Below are 26,120 nucleotides of genomic sequence, written 5' to 3'. Positions count from 1 at the left end.
TTTTGGTGCAGGGTTCTTAGGGCAGTAACTGAGATATTATCTGCTTAAGGGAAACCTCACATCCTGAATCACTATGCGACTCAATACAAAAGCCCATTAGTGCCAATACATTGTTCTGTGTAGAGCCAAAGGGTGACATCTACATCCAGAGGCTTTTAAATAATGCAAGTGACAAATTGGTGCTTTGTATTAGAGAGGCTGATTTAACCGTTGTATTACTGTATGTTGCAGGTAAATTTGAGCTGTTGAAATAATGGTTAACATAAAAAAATTGTGACAATTTCTCATTTATTTCTCATGCATATGCATACGTGCATGCAAAATTTTGATGTTTCATGGTTGACAGCAGCTGCACAGACCAAAAATTAAACAAATAAAAATTAAAAATATATATGTTTATATCTAGACTGTACTGCTTATATTTCATGAAAGCGTGCGCGCGCACACACACACACACACACACACACACACACACACAAAAGAAAGAAAAATTACATTTAAAATAAATAGTTATAGTACTGTTTAAAATATTCGTTAAAGTTAAAAATAGTTGCTAAATACAGTTTTATACCACATTTTCAAATGTTTATTTTTTATTTTTTTAAGTTTAGCACTTACCTTGGTTGCATGTTTTTCCTGTATAACCTGGATGACACTTGCATTTGTTGGGTCCCACGCATTCTCCGTGTTTGCATCCGTGCTGACATACCGCTGTAGGCAAAAAGATCATCAGTATCACTTTACACCAAATGTCAGAGTCTATGCAATAGACTTGGAAACATATAACAAAACAGCCTTTAGTTTTCGTGCTAAGAAAAAACAGCCTTTCTTTCTGAGGGAAATAAGTGTTCATACAATTAGACCTCGAGGATATTGTGGCGAGAGATCCACTAAAACATTATTTTGGAACGCTCGCCCCCTACATCAATAATTCATTGTTTGCTTTGGTCATTTTAATGAACCTGGGACACGGTCCACCTCACTTCTGCTTTATGACTCATTACATCTCACATTTGGATTGGGAAGCAGCCCAGAGCTGTGCAACATCAGAAACCTTTAAGATCTAGACTTGGGAAAAACATCCTCAGAGTTGATATGGGGTAAATTTAGGATCTGCCATTTTCAAAATAGAGACAAAAAGAGGCAAATTACAGAAGAAGAAAAGATTAATCCCATCTTATACTACTCTTCCTAATATTTTCATGAGGGGTCTGTGTTTGTAGCCCTGCTGCTAAACAGGAAATGGATCTGTCTTAGTAATGTTGTTTGTGTTTTTAGAATTGCTGATAAAATTGTGTTTGATGTGTTTTATTGTAAAAAAAAAAAAAAACATCATGGTAACACACGACACTAAAATAATGCATTAAACATTCATTTAACAACACTATGTGTAACATAAAAACCTACTGCACATAATTGATAACAAAAACTAACATTATTTTTTGAACAAAATACCATCAAATGTAAAGAATCACTTTAAAATATAAGATACCTTTGTTTTTACTTCTAAAATCTGTACATTTAACAATGTTTTACTGTAAAACTACCTAAAATGTCACATTAGCTCAATTACAGTTATTCACCATGTATAGTGAGGGAACTTGCTGTTAACAGTTTTTTTTTTTTACAGTCTTTTACTATTAAAACTTTTAACAGTAATTGTCAAAGATGATTTGTTTTTTAATGATTTTTTTTAAGAATGCAGATTTATTCAAAGTAGGATTAATTTTGACCTTAAAAATTTTATTATTATATAATATAAAATAATAATAATAATTGTACTTTTATTTCATATTTATATTTTTATATTTTTTGTGTACACTACCACTCAACATTTTTTTTTTTATGTTTTTGAAAGAAGACTGTTACCAAGGCTAAATTTATTTGCTCAAAAATACAGTAAAAAAAAAAAAAAAAAAATTATATTTTTTTTGTTGTTTATTTGAGTGGTTTTTTTTTTTTAAAATTTACATTTTTTATTTGAATATATAAAATTTATCAGTTTCCACAAAAATGTTAAGGAACAAAAACTAATTTTAGTCTTGTCAATAAAAAGAACCATTAATAATTAAGCACTAATAAAACAGACAACACATTGAGCAGGAAATTAGCATATTAGAATGATTTCTGTAGGATCATGTGACACTTAAGACTGGAGCAGTGATGCTGAAAATTCAGCTTTGATATCACAGGAATAAATAATATTTTAAAATATATTCAAATTACTCTTAAATTGTAATAATATTTCACAATATTACAGTTTTTACTGTATTTTTGATTAAATAAACACAGCCTTGGTGAAGATAAGAGACTTTTTCCAACAACACACGCACAAAAAAATAAGGTTTCCTATTTAGCCAAGTTACTTAATCACCTGCAGTGCAGCATATATTTTCCAGACTTATTTGCAGTCTCATTCTATGGGGACTGAGTGTGCACAGTTTGATCTGTACACTGCAACACAAAGCAGCAGCTGCTGTACGTCTGTAAGACAAAACTGGAGCTGATGTGAGTAGTGCATGCTTACAGCATATGTGTCATTAGTGTTTGGTAGATGATTGTGCAGTCTTATGGGAGTAATTTTCGTTGGTTGATTGATTGGTTTTCCGATTATGGAGGCCTATCAGAGCTGTTAATTTCCCTCACTGGTGCCATTCTCACAATGAAAGGGGAGCTAAGAATACACCACAAATACACAACCATGTGACAATATGACTAAGACTTAAACATCTGAGGTCTTTTCAACTCAAAACCCACTGGACCTCAGATGGTGAATGCAAGACTAGATCCTGCTGGTGTGTACAGTAGATTAAAGACACACATATCTATTTTCAGCCTGTTCAAACTGCATGAAGGCGGAAAGGCTTTAGCCCACTCTGGCAAAAAAAATGGTGCGATAAGAATCAACCCTTCTCATTCTACCTTACTAGACTGAGTAAGCTAATCAAAGGTACATGTTCACCTCGGTTTTAACCTGTGTTATTTAATATGGAAGTTGAGCAGTGAGATCAAACCCTGAGGTTAAAACACAAAAGGACAAACACAGGCACTAATTTGGTGGTAAAGCCTCAGCTGGCAGGAGAGAAACAAGGAAAGCGGCAAAGTTCTCTGACATTGAGAGTTTATTCGGGCGGCTGTCTTATCTCGCCGGCCAGACAGTTATCAAATGTGATGAAATCTTGGATTAATCCAGGTGGGACGTTGTGTGATCACAGGCATTGGTTATATTTTTAAGTGCTGACGAATGAAGAGCTTAAGGAAGGGGCTTTAAAGGGAAACCTATCTGCTGTGGTCCGGTTCAGTAAATGCCGGCACTTGGAACGCAAACCACAGGCGAAATGGGCCAAGGGAAGTACCCGTTATTGACAAACCACATCAAATGGTCCCGCTGGATTCAAAACGCTCGGCACAAGTGCTACTCCATCCCCGGAGACTTTCATTCTGGGCATAGCATACCTACAGTATCAGTCCATGCGCTCTGATGCTGCATGAGCGGACAGCAGCTTTAAAAACATACGCCAGAAAGCGTAATTGGTGAATATGATGAAAATAAGATTCAGAATAAGTCGCACTAAGAATTTGAAAGGCTAATAGTGATTTCTCAGAGTAGAAAAAAATCAATAAAAATTGAATAAGTAAAAGTTTTGTGGTTTTTGCCAGGTGTTTAGTGTCAGACTTGTATTTTTGAGTTATTTTATTTGAGTGATTTTAAATAATGACTTTGTTTAGATACATATAGATAATTCTATAAATTAATAATGAATTAAATAATTAATTAATTAATAAATGGTTTAAAAAAATGAATTTATTGAATTGTATTTACCTTTAGCAGAACAAAATACTACAATTACTATCCTAAAATATGTAAATAAATAAATAAAACCAACATAAAATAAATACGAAAATAATTTATAGACATGAATAAATAAGTTATATACAAATATTTGCGTGCAATAAATAAATAAATAAATGTAAACAGACATAAAAAATAAAAAAATATTTTTTTATTTGTTTTTATGTTGTATGTAAATGTGAGTTTTTTGTTTGTTTGTTTGTTGTATGTGGGTGTGTATATTACCATTTATTAAACTGTATTATCTTAAACAGAAAAAAAAAATCACTACAATTACCCTAAAATATGTAAATAAATTAATTAAATTAAATATACATAAAATAAATAAAAAGAATGTATATGTGAATACAGAAAAAATGTGTGTAATACATATATAACTCACTCATATCACTTATTAATATTTAATTTTATATATATATATATATATATATATATATATATATATATATATATATATATATATATATATATATATATATATATACTCACATGCACTATTTATATATTATTAATCTATTATTAATATATTTAACTTTCATGTTAAAAAAATTCTACCACTACAAAATCATGTCTTAATCTTCTTTACAGAACAAATAGCTTTTTCCCCTTCTTCTTGGTTTTGCTCAGGTAGTTTGTTATTTTATTTATTTTTTTTTTTTTTGGTAATGTGTTGATGATATTTATATGTTATATGGGTGATGTAGGTTTATGTTTTTTTTGTGAGATTTGGTTGTTGCATTTTTAATTTTGTGTTGTATCTCTACTCTGCTCTAAATAAAAGTATTAAAACGGCCAAAACACATTTGATGTGAGATCCTTTGAGGTTTACGTTGGGGAGCAAACAAATAAGTGAATATAAACAGTGATGTCCAAATATCCTAGAGGGTCCAGATATTCATATGGTGGCAGGAGCAGGTGTGAAGTGTTCACAGGATATCAGGATATTCTCTAAGGAGGAGCGCGTGTGGGGGACTATAAATAAACGGGAACTCGGGATTCAGCGGATGCATGGTCTGAATTACGCTCAGGCAAGATGATTGCAAAGGAAATATGATGTGGTGCTAACCTTGGGGTTGGCACCTCATCCCGAATATTCTGCGGGTTAAGACGTAGAGAGCTGCAAAACAAATGGCCAGACAAAAAAAAAGGAAAGGAAAAAAAAGAAGCTTGGTCTAAATGTGAGATAAAAACATTACATGGGAGCCATGCTGATGATGGACAAGCATTACAAATGGAAAACATACAATCACACATACACAAAGCATTATGTCACTCACATTTCACATGTTCTCATACTGTATTAATGGAATATATATGCATATATATATATATATATATATATATATAATATATATATATATATATATATATTTCGTTATGAATTATTTAACTTATATACAATATATATATACTGTATATATATATATATATATATAAAATTAATATTTTTATTATGCATTCAGTTGATCAAAAGTGGCACTAAATACACATTTTAAATAAAAACTGTTCTTTTAAACTTTGCATTCACCAAAGAATCCTCAAAAAAATAAAACAAATAAATAATGATAATAAATTAAGTTCTTAGCAATGCATATTACTAATAAAAAAATTAAGTTTTGATATATTTACGGTAGGAAATTTATAAAATATCTTCATGGAACATGATCTTTTTTTAATGTCCTAATGATTTTTGGCATTAAAGAAAAATCTATAATTTGGACCCGTACAATATATTGTTGGTTATTGCTACAAATATATCCATGCTTCTTATGACTGGTTTTGTGGTCCAGGGTCACATATATTAAAACTATTATTAAATTGTAATAATATTTTCACAATATGACTGTTTTTACTGTATTTTTAATGCTAATAAGCATTGGAGATTTCTTTCAAAAACATTAAAAAAGACCCACCCCAAACATCTGAATTTCTTAATATTCAGAAGTACATATTTCTTATTGTTAGTTTTATGTGTTTATTTGTGAAAAGTTTTATATAATAGCACTGTCCAACAATGCTCAAACTGTTTCCAAAAAAAAAGGTCTTCAAAGTTGGATTCATTGATCCACAAAACAGAGTTGCACTCCTCTAGTTCTATGTTCTCTTGCCCAGGCGGGGCTGCCTCTGTAACAAAGGTTTCTCTGCAGTTCCTCACTCCCCTGTGAACCACTGATGCTCACACATTTGAGTAATGCTTTGCTGAGTTGGTATTTTAGGAGCAGCTTAGGAACAGTATAGTTGCAGTGTTGCGGATGTTCAATTCTTAAATCCTGTTCTCTGATACCATCACACACCTTGTCCTGCCTGACCTTACCGGTCCTCATGGGGGCTAATTACTTCTAATTAACCAATGCTTTTGGCACCAGTGGTGACGGCCGCTCCCACAGCTTACATTACTCTTGAAAATTTACCATAGTACTTTGATATACTGTATATCATGTAACTGAATGATTACCTTGTTCTGATATTAACTGGAGCTCAAATTTGGATTCACAAAAAAACTGATTATTAAAGGGTGTTCAGATAAGATGCATTCTTCTGTTCAAGCACAAAGGTATCAGTTAAAGTGAAACATTTTCAGTGTATGTGTTATTCCCTTTCAATTATGATTTATTCATTTTAAATGAATGTTGAGATTTTTTGTGTTAAAAACAGCCCTTTTTATTTGGAATTACTTTTCTAGATAGAAAAACTAAATTACCAATGTATTTTATGTATTATGTGGAAAATGCCAGATTTAGCAACACAGAAACTTCATATGTTTGGTTAAAAATACAGTAAAAATATTAGTAGTGTGAAATATTATTGGAATTTTAAATATCTGTTTTCTATGTTAATATATTTTAAAATGTAATTGATTTCCGTGATGCAAAGCAGAGTTTTCAACAGTATTATACTTTATATTATATTGTACTTTTGATCAACTGAAGGAAAAAAAAGCATACTAACCCCAAATGTTTAAACCGATAATATACACATTTTAATGTAAACTGCCTGTCCTTATGGACTTCCAGTGTACAGTAACTATGATTTTTGCTCTTTTTTAACCTGAGGCATGAGTCGAAATGATTGTCTGTGGTAATCCACATTATGCCATGAAAGCCGTTGATAGAGCTTATCTTGTATTGAACCCAGAATGTTACTTTAAAATCCAGCTTTTAGAGAGAGATTACAGTCCAAGATGTCCTGACGCCTTTTTCCTTGAGATATTTCACCACACAGGATTTCACTTCTCTCTGAGCCGCCTCGCTTCCTCGCGAAGGAACTTCATCAAAATTCATCCTCAGCTTGAGATCTTGTTAACTCTAGATGATTAGGGTGTTATGAGTGGGGAATCTAATTTCGGCTGTGCGAGGTTTAATCTTAATCACCAATTCAGCCCTCGAAGCTGAGGGCTGCCCCCTAAACCAGCTGTTTTGAGACAAGTCAAATATTGCAGCTTCATGTTCTTGTTATTGAGGTGTGAATGGAGCCAGATATGACTGCGGCGCCTAGCAAAACCTTTGACTGGATGAATATCTAAAAAGCATTTGGGAGCCGAGCACTTCACTTTCCCAGAGGAGTCTGTGTTCGGGGATGCATTCATTACGGCCTTCGTTGGCGATGTGTCTCTTCACTCCATATGATCACTGACCGGCCAAAACAAACCGCAGCAATTTCATCAAAGATGTGAGATGCAGCGATCCCGTAATCAGTCATGATGGAGCCCTTGACGTCGCCCTGCGCACTTTCTATTCTCTGCCAAAATTGCGAGTTCAACCGCTGGCAGCCTTGTCGTCCGTGATAGAGGATAGAATCGTCAGTTCGCCGCCCATTGTGCATATTTATTTACATCCAATTACCATTCTCAGCCATCTGTGTCAGGCATACTCATATAATACAGTCTTTGTTAGGCAAAGAATATGAAATTTACAAAGGCGTACCTCTGCCATGTGAAGTGTGAGAGACATTTGCACACATCCACAAACAGTCACACAAAGAAAACATTGCTTCATGTTACAAAATATGGTCAAAATGTTGGCAATCTACAAGCATAGAAGCATCAGCGTTAGCTTTTGGAGCCCCTCAGCATGTGGCCCCCAGACAAACTGCAATTCTGTGGCAAAGGCAACAGCTGGTCTATCAAGTGCACAAGCCATGCAGAGAATCTCGCATTTGTCAGGCTGCCCGATACATTGTCCCGCTAATATCATCATGCATCACGGAATAGCCCTTGAATCATCACTAGACTGCTTCCATTTGGTGATACGGTCAAACATTCGCTCAGAAGCATGCTGTATCATTTTTTAGGTTTGTAGCGAACATATGGAAGCTGATAAATGAAGCATGAGACGCTATTAATATGAGCAGGGGAAGCACATCCTCTGATTCCATGATAATGCAATAAAATGAGCTAATTCGTACTTGAAAATCATTATGTGATTAATGCGGTGTAAGATCTGAGAGGTCTCATCACTTCTAGTTTAAGATGATTTTTTTTTTTTTTTTTTTTTTTTTTTTTTGGGGATCTCACATTACAGATCTGGCACAAATCACACTAGCTCCAACTAAGGGTATTATGGGTAATTCAATCACAAAACCATCATTTAACTTAAATAAAAATGACAACAGCAACAACAACAAATAACCAACAATAAAAAACATAATAATAATAATAATGCTTTTGTTGTTATTTGTATTTACATTTTTGTTAATAATAATAACAATATGATCATTTTTATAATTTTAGGGCATTATGGGTAATGCAATCACAAGAATAAGAATAAGAATAAGAATAAGAATAAGAATGCTGTTTTCATTTCTATTTATGTTTTGGTTAATAATAATTATGTGATCATTTTTTCATTTGTAATACTTGCTTATTTTTTTGGTTAATTATAATTATGTGATGCTGTAATAATATATTATAAATGTAAGGAATAATAATAATAATATTTTTTTCTTCACAAGCATTCCTATTATTGTACAAAAAATTTATTTTTTTAAAGGGTTTTTTTTTATTTTTATACACGAGTGGACTTTTTTAGATCTCAAACTAATCCTGCAGGAATGTGGTGCTGTTGCAGCAACTGCTCATTGTACCTTTTAATTATTCCAAATGACTGAACCACATAATATTGGGTGTCATGAGGTATGTTTCAAAGACAAAGCGGACAGCTTGCAGGTATTTTCATACGGCTAACCCAGTTTGTTAGCATGCAATTCAGAAGCATTATGTCCCAGGATGTAGTCTTGCTTATTTTCAGCCATGTGACCTGACCTTGCAGCTACCACTTCAGTGAGGGCATTACAAGTCACCAATTCATTCTACAGTATGTGTTGGAATCAAACGGATCCAGCAAATAAAACATCATGCCAAATTTAGGACAGAGTATTGTCCACAGTCCATTGTTCAATTTTGTTGACCTAATCAAATGTATTTCAAATATGGCAACTGGTGACTTGCTGTGCTGTTGTTAAGTGGCTAAAAGAAGGTTACAGCATCATGGAAGTCTAGAAGCACCCTTAGCTGGCCCCCCACAGCACTGTTCACCCCTAAAGCAGCAGTTACTCACGTTGGCACTGGCCCCAGGAGACACGTGTCCAACCCCAGCAGCAGTCGATGCGGGTGCCGTACCGACACAGCCCATTGGACGAGGCCATCTGTCTGGGCCACCTGTCAGGAGACAGTTTGATCAGACCTTGGCCAATCACTGCACAGAAATCAGTTACATGGGAATAACATTGTCTGGGAAATATGTTAGGTGAATGTATGATCTTGAAAGTTTTTACATTTTTAAAAGATTTTTGAATCAAGAGTCAATTTATTGACCTTTCAAGATGATTGACTGAAATAAATCAAATGTACAGTATTTATATATATATATATATATTTGTGGGACAAGGAAGAATCACTGAAACTTCAGTAAAGGGTTAAATAAAAAAAAAATAAAAAAATTTATATTCACAATTTAAAAATATATTTATTTGAAATATAACCAGCTCAATTAATTTTCTCTCTTATTTTGTCTTCTCTGTTTAAATACGGCCAGGCGTATTAAGTAGAAGTTTAATTTTAGGTTGTGTGCTGTGCTTTCCCCGTATCTATTACCCATGATCCATTTACGTTACGTCATTTGACCTGTGTTCATTCTCTTTTGCTTATTTTCAAAGACCTTAAAAGGTTTTACTTCTTCACAAAAACATTTGGAGTGCTGCTAGTGGAAAAAAAAGAAATCTGTAATCCTGGGTGTGCACTGCCAAGAAACTCTCAGATTCAAAAGCACTTTAGCTGAATCTTTATTTTCCATTACATGGAAAATCGGTTTTAAACAGCCCTTCGCTGTTGTTTCCAAGAATGATGTTTTCCAAAAATGTCTTGTTCGCTCACATTGTTTGGTCATGTAACATATCTCCTTCTAAGAACATCATTCTTATTTTTCATAACTCCCCTCTAGCTATAGGCAGCAGGAGAACAGACAGACTTCATCTTATCTCTGCTCTGTGTGTGTATCCAGCATCAACATACGAGAACATCTGCCTCTGGTGTGGTACAGCACAATGATAATTCACAGTGGTCTTATCTGCAGCACCTGTGTCACTGAGTACAGCGGAAGCTTTGTGAATATAGATAAAACCTCAGGTGGCTGACTGATGCAATGGATAAGACAACAGGAACAATAGAAGTTACCTCATGACTTGCAACTGTGCTAGAATGTGGCAGATTCACAGGCTTAGATAGATAGATAGATAGATAGATAGATAGATAGATAGATAGATAGATAGATAGATAGATAGATAGATAGATAGATAGATATTTTTAATTTATCACAAGAAATATCACCCAGTTCTGTAAGTTGCATGTAAGTGAGACAGGAAGTGAATTGTGAATTTTGCCCACATGCTGCATCGGCTTTGGTTGATATGTATTTTAGGTAGGTGTGAATTGTAATTTTGGTCGTATTGTTGACAGTGTTTCTATTGATGGTACTGTGATGGTGGCACTAAATGAGAGTGACAGGCTGAAGGGAAAATGTTTGCGTGTGCAGCTCAGAGAGGGAGAGGAGACTTCAGAACGCCTCTAAAGACACAGCGTGCATGTTAAGAAGATTGAGTCCAGGCTCCTGCCTGTCACTCCCCTATATCTCACCTGAAACATACATTTAATCACACACACACACACACACACACACACACACACACACACACACACACACACACACACACACACACACACACACACACACACACACAGACTGGCCAGACTCACTATGTACCAACATATAATCTCCTCTAGGTGTATTAAAACATCACTTCTAACTGACTGCAAAAATGTGCAAGACAGTAGGTACACAATGTGTCATATATTGCAATAGTTTCCAGGGGTGCACATGCATTTTAATTAGCTTTTGTATACACATTCAGTTACTTTTTAAAAGTAGGAAAACCAAGTAATATAGGCTATATAGTCAGTCTGTGTGAATGGCACACACAGCAGGACATACGAACATAAAGACCCCATACATGCATCTTTATTCATTTCACTCTCATTTCTCCACAACAATACAAAGCCCTTTGCGATTTTCTTTTTCCATGAAAACATCAAACTAAACGCAGTTAGAAAACCTAAAGAGGACATAGTTCTCAAACTGCTTCAGTTTGAGTAGAAGCTAATTGGTGTCTGTTTTCACCCACAGCATTGCCTGTTTTTAAACATGGTGCTTTGGAATAATGGCCATTTTAATTATAATTAGAATGCTAAGGGATATTCAGTGTAAATATGAATTGCAAAAACATTTATGAGATTATTATTTCATACATATTTATGAGGAATGGTTTGGTGTTGATGAAAGGGTATTTGAACCTTACTGACAAGGCTATTTGAGGGTATACAAGAGTGAGAAAAGGAACAGGTAGGAAACCACTATAAAACAAGCTATTTCTGCTGCAGATTTTACATTGGAAAAGGAAATATAGTATTAAAACTCTATTATTAAAGTGAGTATAAAAGATAAAAAACACACTGAAAATGTAATGTATTCAAATGTACCGCTTTTGACAAACTATAGGATACAGTAGGTTTAAGCAATACAATGGTGTTCACAGCAGTGATAATAATAAGAAATGTTTTTTGATTAAATCAGCATATTAGAATGATTTCTGAAGGATCACGTGACACTGAAGATGAGAACAATGGTGCTAAAAATTCAGCTTTGCATCACATGAATAAATTGCATGTTAAAATATACTAAAATAGAAAACAGTTATTTTAAATTGTAATAATATATCATAATATTTCAGTTTTAACTGTATTTTTATCAAATAAATGTAGCCTTGGTGACTTCTTTCACAAACATTAGAAAAACTTACTGATCCCAAACGGTTGAATAATATGGAAACAGGCAAAAAACAACATACAAGATAGGCTTAATAGCATAAAAATGTATCTTTAAATGCAAGTGAAGCCGTATTTAGATTTAATCACATTTTGAGTAGCTTTCACAGATTTTCATTCGGAATCAGATGAATCTTAGCCAAAATACTGAGTTTGATTTGATGCATGACCTTTGACGTCAATGTAGAAATATAAGACTTATTTTCAGCTAAAAGATGCAAAGGCTATTTATTAAGCTATTCTAACAATGCACAGTTATATGGTTAAATGCATTTTTTATTTGCATTTAGCTGACCGTGACCCTATGAGAACAGCTATTAGTTGAGAATCACTGATATAAAGAATAATGACTGTCTAGAAAAATAATGAGCATGACAGAGCGGAGTCACAATGCATACTATCATTCACGGTTGGTCTCCAGATATGTTCTGACTGGCTGCGATTTTGCCTTTTCACAAAAAATTGGACTTTCAGGGAGGACTGAAAGATTGCTTTATTGAGAGCTTTTCAGGACACAGTGTTACAATAATAAGACTTTGTCTGACAATAGAAGATGATTCATATAACCTTGAGCGCTTAACACAGAAAAGCAAACAATCAAGAAAGAAGAGAAGTTGTAACAGAGAGGGACAATGAGAGAAAGACAAATCTCCACGTGTGCAGCACTTGCCCCACCAGAGACAAGCGTCTGCGTTTAAGTCAGAAATGTGAGAGATCTGGGAAGGATGAAAAGTTGTGAGAGTGGTGAGATGGAGGGAGAGGGATTCTGTGCGTGAGTGTGAGAGAGAGAGATAGAGCGTAGAGAGGGGGGGAAACGGCGCTGCGCTCACTGAGGTAACAAGGCTGTCACAACAAATCCCTCATCCACATGCGTCTTTCCTCACCTTGTTAAAGATGCAGCTATTAAACAGTTTCAATTTCCAGCTCAGTCTGGCATTAGTGGATTTAAGAAATGACAAATATCTACATAATGCAGTTCTTGAGTTTGGTATTAGTAGGTTTAAAAAAGGTCATGAAAATTAGCGGTAGATGCCTTTATCTCTGTGCACTGGCATGTTTATTCATGAAAAGTTCACATTTCTATTTGTCTGCGGCATTATGATGCTCTTCATGTGGTTCGGTAGTGAGTCTGCACATGTATATGAATGATGACATGCAGCCGGGCTTGGGTGCAAGTGCAGGGGGGTTTAATTACAACCCTTCACATTCCTCCTCCACCTCCACAGGCTACCAGACAATTAGACACGCGCCTTTGAAACAGGCGCTTCAGAGTTGAGCTGTCTTCATTCGCCAGCCTCAATATAGAATACATGCCTCTGCAGAGTGACACACCGGTCAAGCAAAGTCCATCTCATCCGGCGCTAAGCGGCAATCAGAAACAGCAGGTAGAAGTCTGAAATAAATGCTCCTCTGTGGCTGAATGGACGGATTTATGAATCTCCCACAGTTTCTGAGATGTTTATGAGCATTTGAAAACAATTGTGCTCAACCGATATGAGTTTTATGATGGTTAGCGCAGTGACAGAATATAGACAACGGTCTGGCTGATATAGGGTTGACAGTCCTGAAAAGAGAGAATTCTTTTGATATTTGAGAAAGACAGCAATTGTAACATTCTACAGTAAGTGCAGTAACATTAGACTTTGTTTCATTCATATGCATGCAAACGCAGGTGGTAGGGTATGTGGGCAAATTTGGCTTTGTTTCATTTATGAGCTTTGAATTTGAGTGGTGAGAAGATGGTTGACCATTAAAGAACCCAAATGTCACAGATTGAGGCTTTGGCTTAGTAAAAAAAGAATGCAAATTTCAAAGCTGCATGGTGTACAGCGTTGCAAAAAAGTGGCGTAAACAATAAATTATACAAATTATATTCAATGAATAAAGTTACATTTAGAAATGAATTTGGAGCTAGAGTGGTTTAAACACTGAAATAACTTTACAGACCTAGTGACCAATGCACTTTTAGGCAAATGCACATTCATTGGTCATGGTAGCCAACTCCAGGACTGGGGTCAAATTCTGCTCCCTGAGACAATTCAGATGATGAAATCAACTGAAAGACCACAAGGAGGGCCAACCGGACATGTGAACTTAATTTAAGCCCTCTGAACTGGCATGTAGTACCCCAAGACAAAGCGAGGGAGTAACAAAGCACTGTTGACAAAATATATTAGTACAATTAGGGATGCTGGGATTTTACATTCTACACCAGTGAGTCACAGAAACCCACTGCTCAACCGTTCAAAACCCCAAGTTGGAAGAGTTTAAAAAGTTGGACACTTTAATGAGTCTGTCTGTAATTGATTACTCTTGTTATCATGTCAGCGAATGACAAGTTGGCGGTTTAGCAGCGAGTCGTCTCTCAGGTGTAGCATAAGCCATTAGACAGGAGCTTAACGGCCCCTGCTAAGGGCCTGGAGATAATGAATGGGCCCCTCACAGTGCGCTCATGCACTATATTCTTTCTATGAATTTAGATCAGGGCAGTGAAGCAGGTTTATAAGCAGGGCAAATTGGCAAATAATGGCCCTGGTGACAAGCGAACTCCATCACGACTGAAATTAATAACGTACGCCAGCAGGTTAATGTACACGTTCATTACAGTGGGCAGCTCCCGCTCCTGAAATGCCAGCGCAAGCCATGCCCTGCGGAAAAAGCATCAATATTGTGTCTGTGAGTTACACAAACATTAAGTAAATGATGTATGGGATGACACAGAGAAGTTTGAATGTATAGAAAGCAATGAATTGCAGAGTCTTGACTAAATGAGCACGCTGAAGTCATTTGGATAAATATAGATGACAAACAAATATGCATTAGTTATTCATTAAGTCTCTAAAAGAGTGCTGGTAATGTCATAGCAAATGCCCATTATTAATGTCCCCCTAACTGTGTACGGATGTGTTCGTGAAAGCGCATCATAGCTGTGCTCTGCCTCTGGGCAACTGGCAATGATAAATAAGGGAAATATGAAGAAGCAAAAGAACCAAGCTTGAATTTTAACACAGAAAGTACTTCTGCCAGTGAATAAATTTCCAGTCCATTTAGAAGGACAGCTATTGCTGATCTTGCCAAAGGGACAAAATGCTTCCCAGCAGAGCAGAAGACAAAAGATGCCATAAAGATCACTGCAGGAGTTGCATTCACAAGTCCAAACTTGGGTGGCCGGTGTCTCAGTGGAACACCCTGTGGGAACCGGGTGCCTGCATCAGTGTGAAGCCATGCGTTTTCAACAAAGACGTAACTAGGCGATGCATGCTTAATACATGACGTAATTAGGCAATGCATACTTAATAAATGATGTAATTAAGCTATGCATACTTAATAATTGACGTTATTAGGTGATGCATACTTAATATATTACGTAATTAGGCAATGCATACTTAATACATTATGCAAGTAGTTGATGCATACTTAATAAATTATGTACTGTAATTAGGCGATGCATACTTTATGCATGATGCAAGTAGGCGATGCATTCTGAATACAGTACATGACGCAATTAAGCAACACATATTTAAATGACGTAATTAGGCGAGGTATTCTTAATACATGACGTAATTAGGCAATGCATACTTAAATGGCATAATTAGGTGATGCATACTAAATAAATAGTGTAATTAGGTGATGCATAATGAATGACGTAATTAGGCGATGCATTCTGAATACATGACACAAGCGATGCATACTTAATAAATGACATAATTAGGTGATACATACTGAATAAATGACCTAAGTGATGCATACTTAATACATGGCATAAGTAAGAGATGCATGCTTAATACATGACACAAGCGATGCATACTTAGTACATGACGTAATAAGGCTATGCAAACTAAAATGACATTAATAAGCATTGCAAAGTTAATAAATGATGAAATGCTATTCAAAACCAGTTTTATTTCCATAAGTTGTATTACCAAATGAAAAGGGATAGTTCATACAAAAATGAAAATTCTGTCTTTTACTCTCATTTTCTTACCTGTATGACTTTCTTTGACAAGATATTTTGAATTATAAAATAAAAGTCAGCTGGATCCAAAACACCACTGAACCCCATTACTTTCATTTTTCAAAATATATTTATTTTTCTTCCACAGAAGAGAGAAATTCATACTGGTTTGGAATGACAGGATACCTTTTTTATTTTTGAGGGAACTATTCTTTTATAGGAGTAAGATTGTAGGGCAGGAATCAGTAGGGGGAAAAATAGTTTGTATTAAGACCAGAAATGTGCATTAAAAGTAACAGTTTGATTTTATGTTGACTTTATGTGAATTGTTATATACTTTAGTATGCAGCATATATATATAATTTATTAATACATGAAGTATTACCTTTCATATTTAATGAGTAGGCCTATTTAAGTAATGCATACTTTTATGACATAATTAATCATTGCATAATAAATGATGTGATTCAGCAATGCATACTCAATAAGAGATGAGTCATAATAAGCTGACAGTTGGCACTTAGAACTTGCTTTAAAAGCAGTAACACAATGTGACAGGAGAGATCAATGAACCACTGTAATAATCTCCCTACAGCAATCCATTCTTGAAAGCTTTTATTTAGCACATCTAATTCAACTATCATCTCACCAGCTGAGGGATTCATGAACTAGAATGGGTGTGTCAGTTTAGTGAGACACCTATAATGTGCAGCGCAGGTGGGCTTGCAGGAATGGACTGAGAAACCTTGCCCTAAGGTATAGTGAGGTATCTCTACTGAAGTACATAGTTAATTTCAAGCATGGACATACGATCCTCTTTAATATCAATGAAGCTTTAAGCAGATTTGAATCTTTGGCACGTTTCTGTTCACCACATATTTCACATTACATGTTGGGGCACGAAACAACCGGGAACGCGTGCATTGACTGTCCAAGAGGGAGAATAAGTGATTCTTAAACACGCATGTTTTACAAACTGCTGTCTATTTATGTATTCAAAACTACTGATAAGTTAAAGAATGAATGTCGGAATTTTGCATTTGTGAAGATCTTTAAGAGCAGCTTTAGATGGATGCAAGTTCACAAGTTCACTGTTTGATTGACAACACATTAACAACACAAACTTTAAACCCGTCCTAAACTGAATTGATCACAAAAGCACTAAACATGAGGCGTCTGGGGTTTAAACCGGTTATGCTTTCAAAAGCATTGCAGTATTATATTTTTAACTGATCACAAAAGCACTAAACTTGTGGCTTTTGTGGTTTAAGATGGTTAGTTTTTGTGTATAAAATGTGTTATTTTTATTTTTAATGGTTTTTTTTTGATATTTTAGGTTTTTTATATATAAAGTGCTGTTTTTAGTTTATTTTTATTGTTAAAAAATGTTGGTTCTTCAAGTACAAGTGTATCCTTGATTTTTATCACATTATCTACGAGGCTTGTCAAGGGATGATCTTAAACACTCAACCATGTTATCATGATTTTGTACATCATGCAACTGCTTATTCAAAACTGGATGTTTCAAGAAATAGCAGCAATAAAATCTTTCTAATAAAGTGTTTTGACCTTGCACACTAATCTAGTAATGGCTTATAATATATTAACTGTAAAACGGTCGACCCTGTTACTTTTAAACGCACATCTCTATAGCCCAGCACATATTAATATTTTTACATTTAGCTTGAGATGATAAAATGCAGCTTAACACTTATAGAGATTCCTTTATCTGACAGGATGTTTAAAATCTTACAATAGTTTACTTTAAAGTCACCTTTACTCTTAATAAAACAAACTAAAATGTGTTTACTGTACCAAAACACACTGTTTCAATCGTCCACACGCGTTTAAGTGAGGTCTCACCTGCCATCGAAGTCCGCGCTCACTCCGATGCAGCAGGTCCAAATCAACATGAACTTTATGATCCACATCCCCGTGCTTGAGCGGTGCGTATATCCAAGCGTCGCCGCTGCTCTCCCGTGTTTGGAGGGGAATGACGGTGAGGTTTAGATCCGTCAGTGTTCAAAGCAGAAGGCACTGACTGCGAAAGACCGGCAGCGTGTCTGTCTGTGTGCGCTCCGCTCCGCTCCTCCGCTGGAGAGCCGTGGACTGGAGCGCTGAGTCGGCGCGCTCCTCTGTGTGTGTCTCTCTCTCTCTCCACTTCCTCTGAGAGAGCGCTGCGCCCAATAAGGAGAGACGGGAGCGCTTATTCCACATAGCCTACACCATATAATTACATATATATTATAGCCAGATGTGCATATGCAACATCCAATGTCAATATGACTGTGTAATATATATTTACTCCAAACTTACTATTATTAATAAATATATATTATTCTGATGGATGACGTTTATGTTACTTCAGGCACTTGTAAATACACAGGTAGGCCTATATTACGAAGTACACGTTTATGCGCATTAAAATTTAATGTGCCGTTTTCTTGCCGTATTTGTAAAATTAACTAGTAATTTCTGAGTAAAATGTAAAATAAATAAATAAATAAAAAAAGTCATACAACAAATATTTTTTTAAATAGCATCCAATGTTAATATGACTGTATAATATATTTAATAGTAATGAGGATGAGTGACGTGATATATATATATATATATATATATATCTATATATATATATATATATATATATATATATATATATATATATATATATATATATAGCCTATATTAAATACACTGTTAAGATTAATGTAGTACATCTTACACTAGTTCAACGTGTTAATTGCCCTTTGTGTTTATTCTATTCTGTGTATTATTTGTTATATTGCTGGTATTTTCTGAGTAAAAAATTGTTTCAAAGTAAAGTTTATATATATATATATATATATATATGTGTTTTAGGCCACTTGTCCAGTATTATGCTAATAAGTAAAGAAAAAAATTTTTGTAATAAGTAAAGCTGACAGGAGACAGGGGGGCACCTGCGTTTGTCACGTAAAACTGCTGCAAGGAAGATTTATGGTCCTAACTCATCACTTGAGTTTCAGGTCTCAAGGAGTCCTGTGCAGGGTTATGTCTTATTTTCAGTTTCCCCATAGCTTTGGTCAGAGGGCATATGAAATAAGTGTCTATGTTTTGACTCCATTTTCATTGGGTGAACACTTAGACATGCAAGTATGCCAGACCACATCTATATCTGGTCCCATCTCAAAGCAGTCTAATGCCATATTCATGATCTAAACTTTAACAAAGGTACCATATTACAGAAAAATGACAAGGAAACCGCTCATATTGTGGTGGAGTAGTGAGATATTGGAAAGCCACACTCCAAGTGTAACTGTACACAGCCTGGCTGTATTCATACTGTGAACCAAAGTGTCCCAATCCAATTTTTTCTGAAAATACAACTTCATGAAATTGTTCATACAAACTTGTGTTTGAATAAGTGATCCATAAGAGCAAAGAACAAAGAACCTTTGAACAAGTGATCCATAAGAGCATCTTCTTCACTGTAAATCAAGAACATTATTATTATTACTATGTCAAATGTAGAATTGACAAAAATAACCATATGAATTATTACCTGAACGTTTATGCTTGTGTCACACTGTCAACAGTTTAATATGTGTCCTATTTTTTTTCCACATGTAAAAAAGTGGCCCAGATCAGAACTAAAAATGTCAGATTCAATGCAAATTTTCTCACATGAGAACTCTGGGACAGATTTGGGCTACATTCAGCTGCGGTGTGAATGTACAGTAGCACTAGAATATGTTACTGTAAAATCAGATTGCTTTCAAATAATATGTTCTGGCAACTGTCTAAACTGAACAGAAGTTTCCTGCACAGAAAACACAGCATATGTCCTGTAATGCAGGTCAGCTAATTTCCTTTCTAAATGAAAAGTGCAAAGAAAGTGAAATATGTAGTTTTTTTTATGCTAAAGAAGTTCAAACATTCAGTACATGGAAAACAACTCATGTACTGGAAAACATAATTTTTAAAATAAAATGCACATCAGTAATTCTTAAAATAATTAATTTTGATGAAGCAAAGAAAAATCCAATGAGTAAGATCAAAAAGACTTTAATAAAGCTGCCTTTAAGCCTTTGATTTACTAATATTTTGTGTAATTTTTCAATACATACGTGAAATTATTCAGCGACTGTCGCTACATCTACCTGACATATTCTGCTATTACAGTATACAAAAGCTTTAAAACCGTAATGCCTTGCAGTTTGTTATCGGTGTCAAAGAGAAATGTGCTTCATGTGGATTTTAAGTCCAAGTGAACACAAGCTACACAGTGACATTTCAAGATATGTTAAGAAAAGGCATGGTCACTATGAATTCATGGAGATCCGTCCACAGCCTCTATGAATGGTGACACTGGAGGAAAACTCATTTTCAACCTCTTCAGAACTGGAGAGCCTGCCGTGCTTTCTGATTAGGTTTTGTCACAGATGAATTTAAGGTGGATTGCGGCTTGATTTGCTCATGAATTTTGCGGCCTGCCATAGGTGAAATTGCACATTTCTCTTCTGATATTTCTGAAGAAACTGACTTTCCTGTCTGAGAAGTAGAGATGAAATGGGAGATACAGTGAAGGAAGCAATGTACTTGTCATCACCTTGATGCATCTTTTCTACCTCTTGGGTTCTTGGCTACACAAGCAGACTTTAATTGCAGAAAGCATATGAAGAGCTGTAGATATAAAAATTAAATTTTTACATCTGCAGAAAGCAAATCTTGCTGAGTGTTGTGGGAGCTTGCCAGGACACCGTTATATGGTTGAGGTCGCCGTGATTTTGCCAAGTAAGACATGTATCTACATCTTTTGATGATCCTGACTCAACTTAACTGTCCAGAAATATAGACTTAACCCAATCCTTACCCCTAAACCTAACCCTACCCATAATTTATTCCTAAAATCAGTGGTAAATGACAGCTGATTAATAAGAGTGAAGATATTTGCTTAAAAGTTATCCCTTGATTCTGATTGGTTGATAGGAATGTTGATCCAGGAACATGTTGTACTTGGTGAAATCACGTTCACCATATGGTTGATAAGGTGTTGAGTGGGTTTTTAGCTCATTGTTATGCGGTTGCTCGGGTTTCTGGGTAGTTGCTAGGTGGTTGCTTCTTACTGATCCAAGTCGAATGCCCACCCCAAAGTCTATATGATACTCTCATGGAGCCCCTTTTCAACTCGAGCCTAAAGGACTTCTTCCATTTGTTATATTGTCAGCCATGTGAAATTGGCAAGCTTAAACAAGCTGTGTGATTTAGGCTGCATCAGCTGGGTTTCAGAAGTAAACACTCCATTTTCCCCATTTGATATAACTTCTAAGTTCTGAGGTTGTTAACTGATGGTATATGTTTTGTTTTGCAGCTGTCTGGAGCTTTTTCGTGTTTAAAAGCTGAATTCATGATGAAATCTACATTACCCATGATGCATACAGACAATTCCACCAATCAGAGAAAATTTATTTTTTTATGTATTTTACGTTATTTTTGGTGTTTACAGACAATTCCACCAATCAGAGACCAACTCTTTTAAAATATATACTTAACCTAAAGATGTTCCAAGCCTGTATGAGTTTCTTTCTTCTGTTGAAGATATTTTTTGGAGTGTTGGTTGACTTACATTTTATTTTTTTTTTGTGTTAAACAATTGACGATAGCTGGTTACCAACATACTGTACGTTCTTGAAACTAAAAAAACATAGTTGGAACAACATGAGGGGGGGGGGGAGTAAATGATATTTAGGTGAACTATCTGTTTTATCCTTAAGTACACGTCTTGTACCCTTTACTTTTTTTTTTTTTGTTTACTTTAAATAAAAACAATTATGTGATTCATCATAATGCTTTAAAGATACAACTCTTTTAAAATCTCTGTGAGAAAAATGAATGGAAAAAAAACTGTTTTGGAACCAATGCTGCTGAAAAAGTGGACAGGCACTAATGCATTTAGGTCACTTCTGTTGCACAAATGGTATGGGGAGAGTTATGTGCTGAAGTTTAAGCACCGTTTCGCCCACAGAAGCAGTTCTTAAGCAAAGCAGCAGCATAACTGTGCATAGTGCTTTACCTGGAAAATGTTTCTGTTGTATTACTCAGCTCCAGACAGAAAATAGTGATTTCTGGGTTACTGCATTCAATATTTCTTTTCAATAAATGCCATAAAATTGAAGCTCATCACTGAGAACCGAATTTGCATACAGCGAAGGACCATATTTACATCCAAATTGCAATTAGTCCAGTAAGAAATGAACAAAAACCCAGATTGTCTGAATTCAGACAGATTTACTTTGCATCGTGTCCAGCAGACATCTTTTTTATACAAGATGCGGGTAGTTTACTTCATTACATTAATCACTCTATAAACACCTATACAGCAAAAGATTATGTTTAGGAGGTTTACATAGTTTTTTCCATATGTTTTAAGCAGAAGAAAATAAGCTCAACACCAAAACTTTACTTACGCCTCCACTCCTGCCATCAGTATTGACTTTACATGGCATGTTTTATAGTACTGTGCATTTGGTACTGTCAGTTTTTGATACAGTGCATCATATTTTATATTATGAAAATCAGCAATTCTGTAGTTCTTTAGAAAGAAGGCGGCAACAACAATAAAGACAAAAGAAACAACCTTCCAATATCTTTATGTCAGCATTACAGTAATGCAGTTATATCTAGCCTCATTTCATCCTTTACTGTATTTTAGTCAGGGCCCAGAGCCAATCCCTGAGGAAAGCAGCGTTTCCCATTGAAATGGTTCCAGCTCTTTGGAAGGTGCCCCCGTCTCCGGTCTTTCACACTCAGAGAGATTGGCTCCGCTAGCAGAATTCAGATGAGCTTTGCTAGCTTGGCTCCTCAAAGCACTTCCTCATGGCGGAGGAACAGATCTCATCTCTATATCACAAACGCAACAGTCTGCGGCTCTTCTGTAGCGAGCAAACCGGAGGCGAGTTTGATGCCAGTATGGGTCCAAACACAGCAAAGTAAAGCTTGGGGAAGAGTACATATATCAGCGTACGCTGTAGACCAATGACATGACTTTGACATTTGTGTGAGCCGTGACCTAATCAAATATTCATAACCATGGTCAGATTAATCCATGTGCTATTTCATAAGTATTACCCCATCCAATTCTCCTGCCCCCTGACACAAGGGAATCGTGATAAATACCTCCTTGTGTTTACTTTCAATACTTTTAATCAAACACTCAGAGACAAAAGCTCAAGAGCCACGACGTCTCTGCTTTCTTGTGAGGGAGAAGAGCAAATTACAATGAATAATTTTACATTGGTAATAACTTTAGAAAAGCGGGCTTTTGAGACTCTTTTGTTTTGTGCATTATACGCGATAATGGTGGAGGAGAGGGTGCAAGGTGGTTTTACACAGTTCATTGTGTCTGATTTGCAAATGGCATTTGAAATCATGTTTAATTTATTGAGAGGCGTGCTGCTTTTTGTCTTTTTTTTTTTTTTTTTTTTTTTTTTACAAACAAACCCTGGGCATGTGAATCAAGAAGGAAAGTACTGATCTGTAAGACATTGCTGAAAAAAAACACTCTAATTGTTTATATGAAGTCAAGATTAAAAGCCTTCTGAAATATTAGATGAATTTAATTTTTGAAAGTTTTTTTAAAATAATGATTCACAGCGATCCATGCTTTTGGATAAAAAAACAGTGACTTAAATCTTCTCACAGAGAAAGAAAAAATAATAATGATGTCAAATTGTAATATTAGGGTGAACTATCCCTTTAAATGAAATACATACGAATATAAACTGTCAAAGGTAAACACTCAAGTAGTAACATGAATGAAAAACATGGAGGTTTTTGTAGTCCTGACATGACATGGGTATTTCTCGTGAGTCAGTGTTATTTTGTCCGTATCGCCATCAGCATATTGTTCTTAGGCGAGCAGCCCTCTGGGACCATGGTCATCAACCTCACAGAATACCCATGAGTCTCGGCGGCCCAGCTGCGGTCCAAGTCTACCAGTCCCATACAGCGCTTCCCTGGTGATAAAGGGAGAAAAGGTTTGGAAATGAGACTGATTATGAAACATTATCTTTATTGCGCACAGGCCGGAAATCTATGCTGAGGACATTACTCAGGTTAATTACGGTCAAGAAAAAGCCAAATTTTACTGAAACCTAAATGTGTTTTTAACTATTTTTTCTGGGATCTTTTATCAGTCAATTAAATAAATCCCACACTTAAATTAATGCTCTGGTTTTACCACAGACATTTTAACCTTGAATCTGCAAAAAAACACAATGAGAGTCCGTGGGGCAAGACACTCTAAAGAGTTCAGAAGCATAAATGTGTAGCTCACATTTTTAATAAATTGCTTTTATTAAGCACTTAGTACATATATGTCAAATTAGCTGTAAAAGTTGTCTAAATTGTCCTTAAAGTTCTATTCTTCAAGGTGAATGAACAAGCTATTTCTGGTATCCTTGCATATGTAATGCAAAAGGGGTTGCATGAGTTCGCAAAATTTTGATTGGTGATATTTTTTTGAAAGATTTTAAAATGTTTACCAAGGCTGCATTTATTTGATCAAAAATCCAGTAAAAGGAATTAAAATGTGTAAAAATGCTGTTAAATATTTATTACAAGTTTTGATGCAAAGCTGTAAAAATGGTGTTGATGTGGTATTTTTTTGAAATTTTATTAATATTTTTATATTTTCTTTTTTTTTTTTATTTTTGTATTTTATTTTATTAGTTTATTTTTCTTTTTCTTTTTTTTTTCTTCTTTGCTTATTTGTTGGTTTGTTTTTATTTGTTTATCTACAAACTGCTATCAAATATTTCAAAAAACTTTAGTAGATATAGTAGGGATAAAACAGTAAAACTTTAAGCAGTGCCTTTTGAAAACACACTAAACTAAAAACTTTAAAACAAAAATTAACAGCTCATCTAAATGCAAAGATATCTGTCTTTGAAAGCTTTTGGAAAGTCTCGGCTTTGAGTTATCTGGGTATGGGAGTAGGCGTTTGTTATTTGACTGACACGTCAGAGAGGTTGGGAGGCTGTTTTCTCGCCAGGTATGTGTGTTGTGAAGTGGATGTAATGTTGGCAGTTGTGTAAGATTTGTGTTGAAGAGCAATGAGACTGAGAGGCTGAATGTGTGCTGAGAAATTTGACGGAGAGAGAGGTCACAGAGCGGGAAGACACGTCTGGTCTTGCTATACAGTGTTTTATACACTGTTAGAGATTTACCATTTATACTAAACTGAAATGCTTCATAAGGGTTTATTGGTAACTTACCAAGTGCTTTTGGTCCAGAGAAACATTTACAAAGGTTTTTAAATTTCCAATGGAAGTGCAAACAATTAACCATGCTGCAATTTATTATCAACTAGTATTTTGTGTCAAATGTGTACACTGAACCATCATGCTCATCTTTGGTGCAACAAAAGCAATACTGAGCAGTGTTATTTTAGTATTACTGATTTTAGTTTTTATTAATATTTAGATTTTTTTAAAATACATTGTCAATTTTTAGTTTTTATTAATATTTAGATTTTTTTAAAATACATTGTCAATTTTCATTTTAAAGGTGCTGTATGTAATTTTTTGACTGTTCTTTAGTTTGGGGTTTTACCGTTTTGTGGTTGTTCTGGGAGCCTTATGTACTCCTGTGCAAATCATATGACATACCGAACACATGCAGACACATCAATAAACACACTTGCATCTAAATGTACACGCACAAAAATATCTGAAAAACAGCATGCGTGTGGCCCAGCTAGCGTAAATTGCACAGAAACATCGATGCATCAGATCGTTAGGGTTGTGGTGAGGGAACAGACCATTTATCAACCCTTACAACCAGCCATTAAAGGGAAACACAGAGGAAAACAGCACCCAGTTCATTTTATATTAATCAATATAATCTAATTGCGTTTTTTTGCAAGGAAATGCCACAAAATGACTTCCTCTGCTGTT

General features: G+C 35.2%; 1 protein-coding gene across 4 annotated transcripts in view; it reads right to left on the bottom strand.

Moving 5' to 3' along the window:
* The window catches only part of npnta (nephronectin a), a 41,138-nt gene extending 22,804 nt beyond the window's left edge, over window positions 1-18,334 (bottom strand). The window contains exons 1-4 of one of the 4 annotated variants that reach the window (XM_042761861.1): window positions 18,046-18,334; window positions 9,409-9,509; window positions 4,920-4,970; window positions 619-711 (exon numbers count right to left, since the gene is read on the bottom strand). In XM_042761861.1, coding sequence (XP_042617795.1) covers window positions 619-711; window positions 4,920-4,970; window positions 9,409-9,509; window positions 18,046-18,113 — 313 coding nt within the window. In that variant the 5' untranslated portion in view covers window positions 18,114-18,334. The remainder of the gene's footprint in view (window positions 1-618; window positions 712-4,919; window positions 4,971-9,408; window positions 9,510-18,045) is intronic. The other 3 variants (XM_042761875.1, XM_042761869.1, XM_042761884.1) reach the window with 3 other exon arrangements.
* Window positions 18,335-26,120: the final 7,786 nt, after the last annotated feature.

The sequence above is a fragment of the Cyprinus carpio genome, chromosome A1 (assembly GCF_018340385.1).
Source record: "Cyprinus carpio isolate SPL01 chromosome A1, ASM1834038v1, whole genome shotgun sequence".
NCBI lineage: Eukaryota > Metazoa > Chordata > Actinopteri > Cypriniformes > Cyprinidae > Cyprinus > Cyprinus carpio.
Note: the sequence above shows the minus strand (reverse complement) of the source record. Positions and strands in the feature narration are given on the sequence as shown.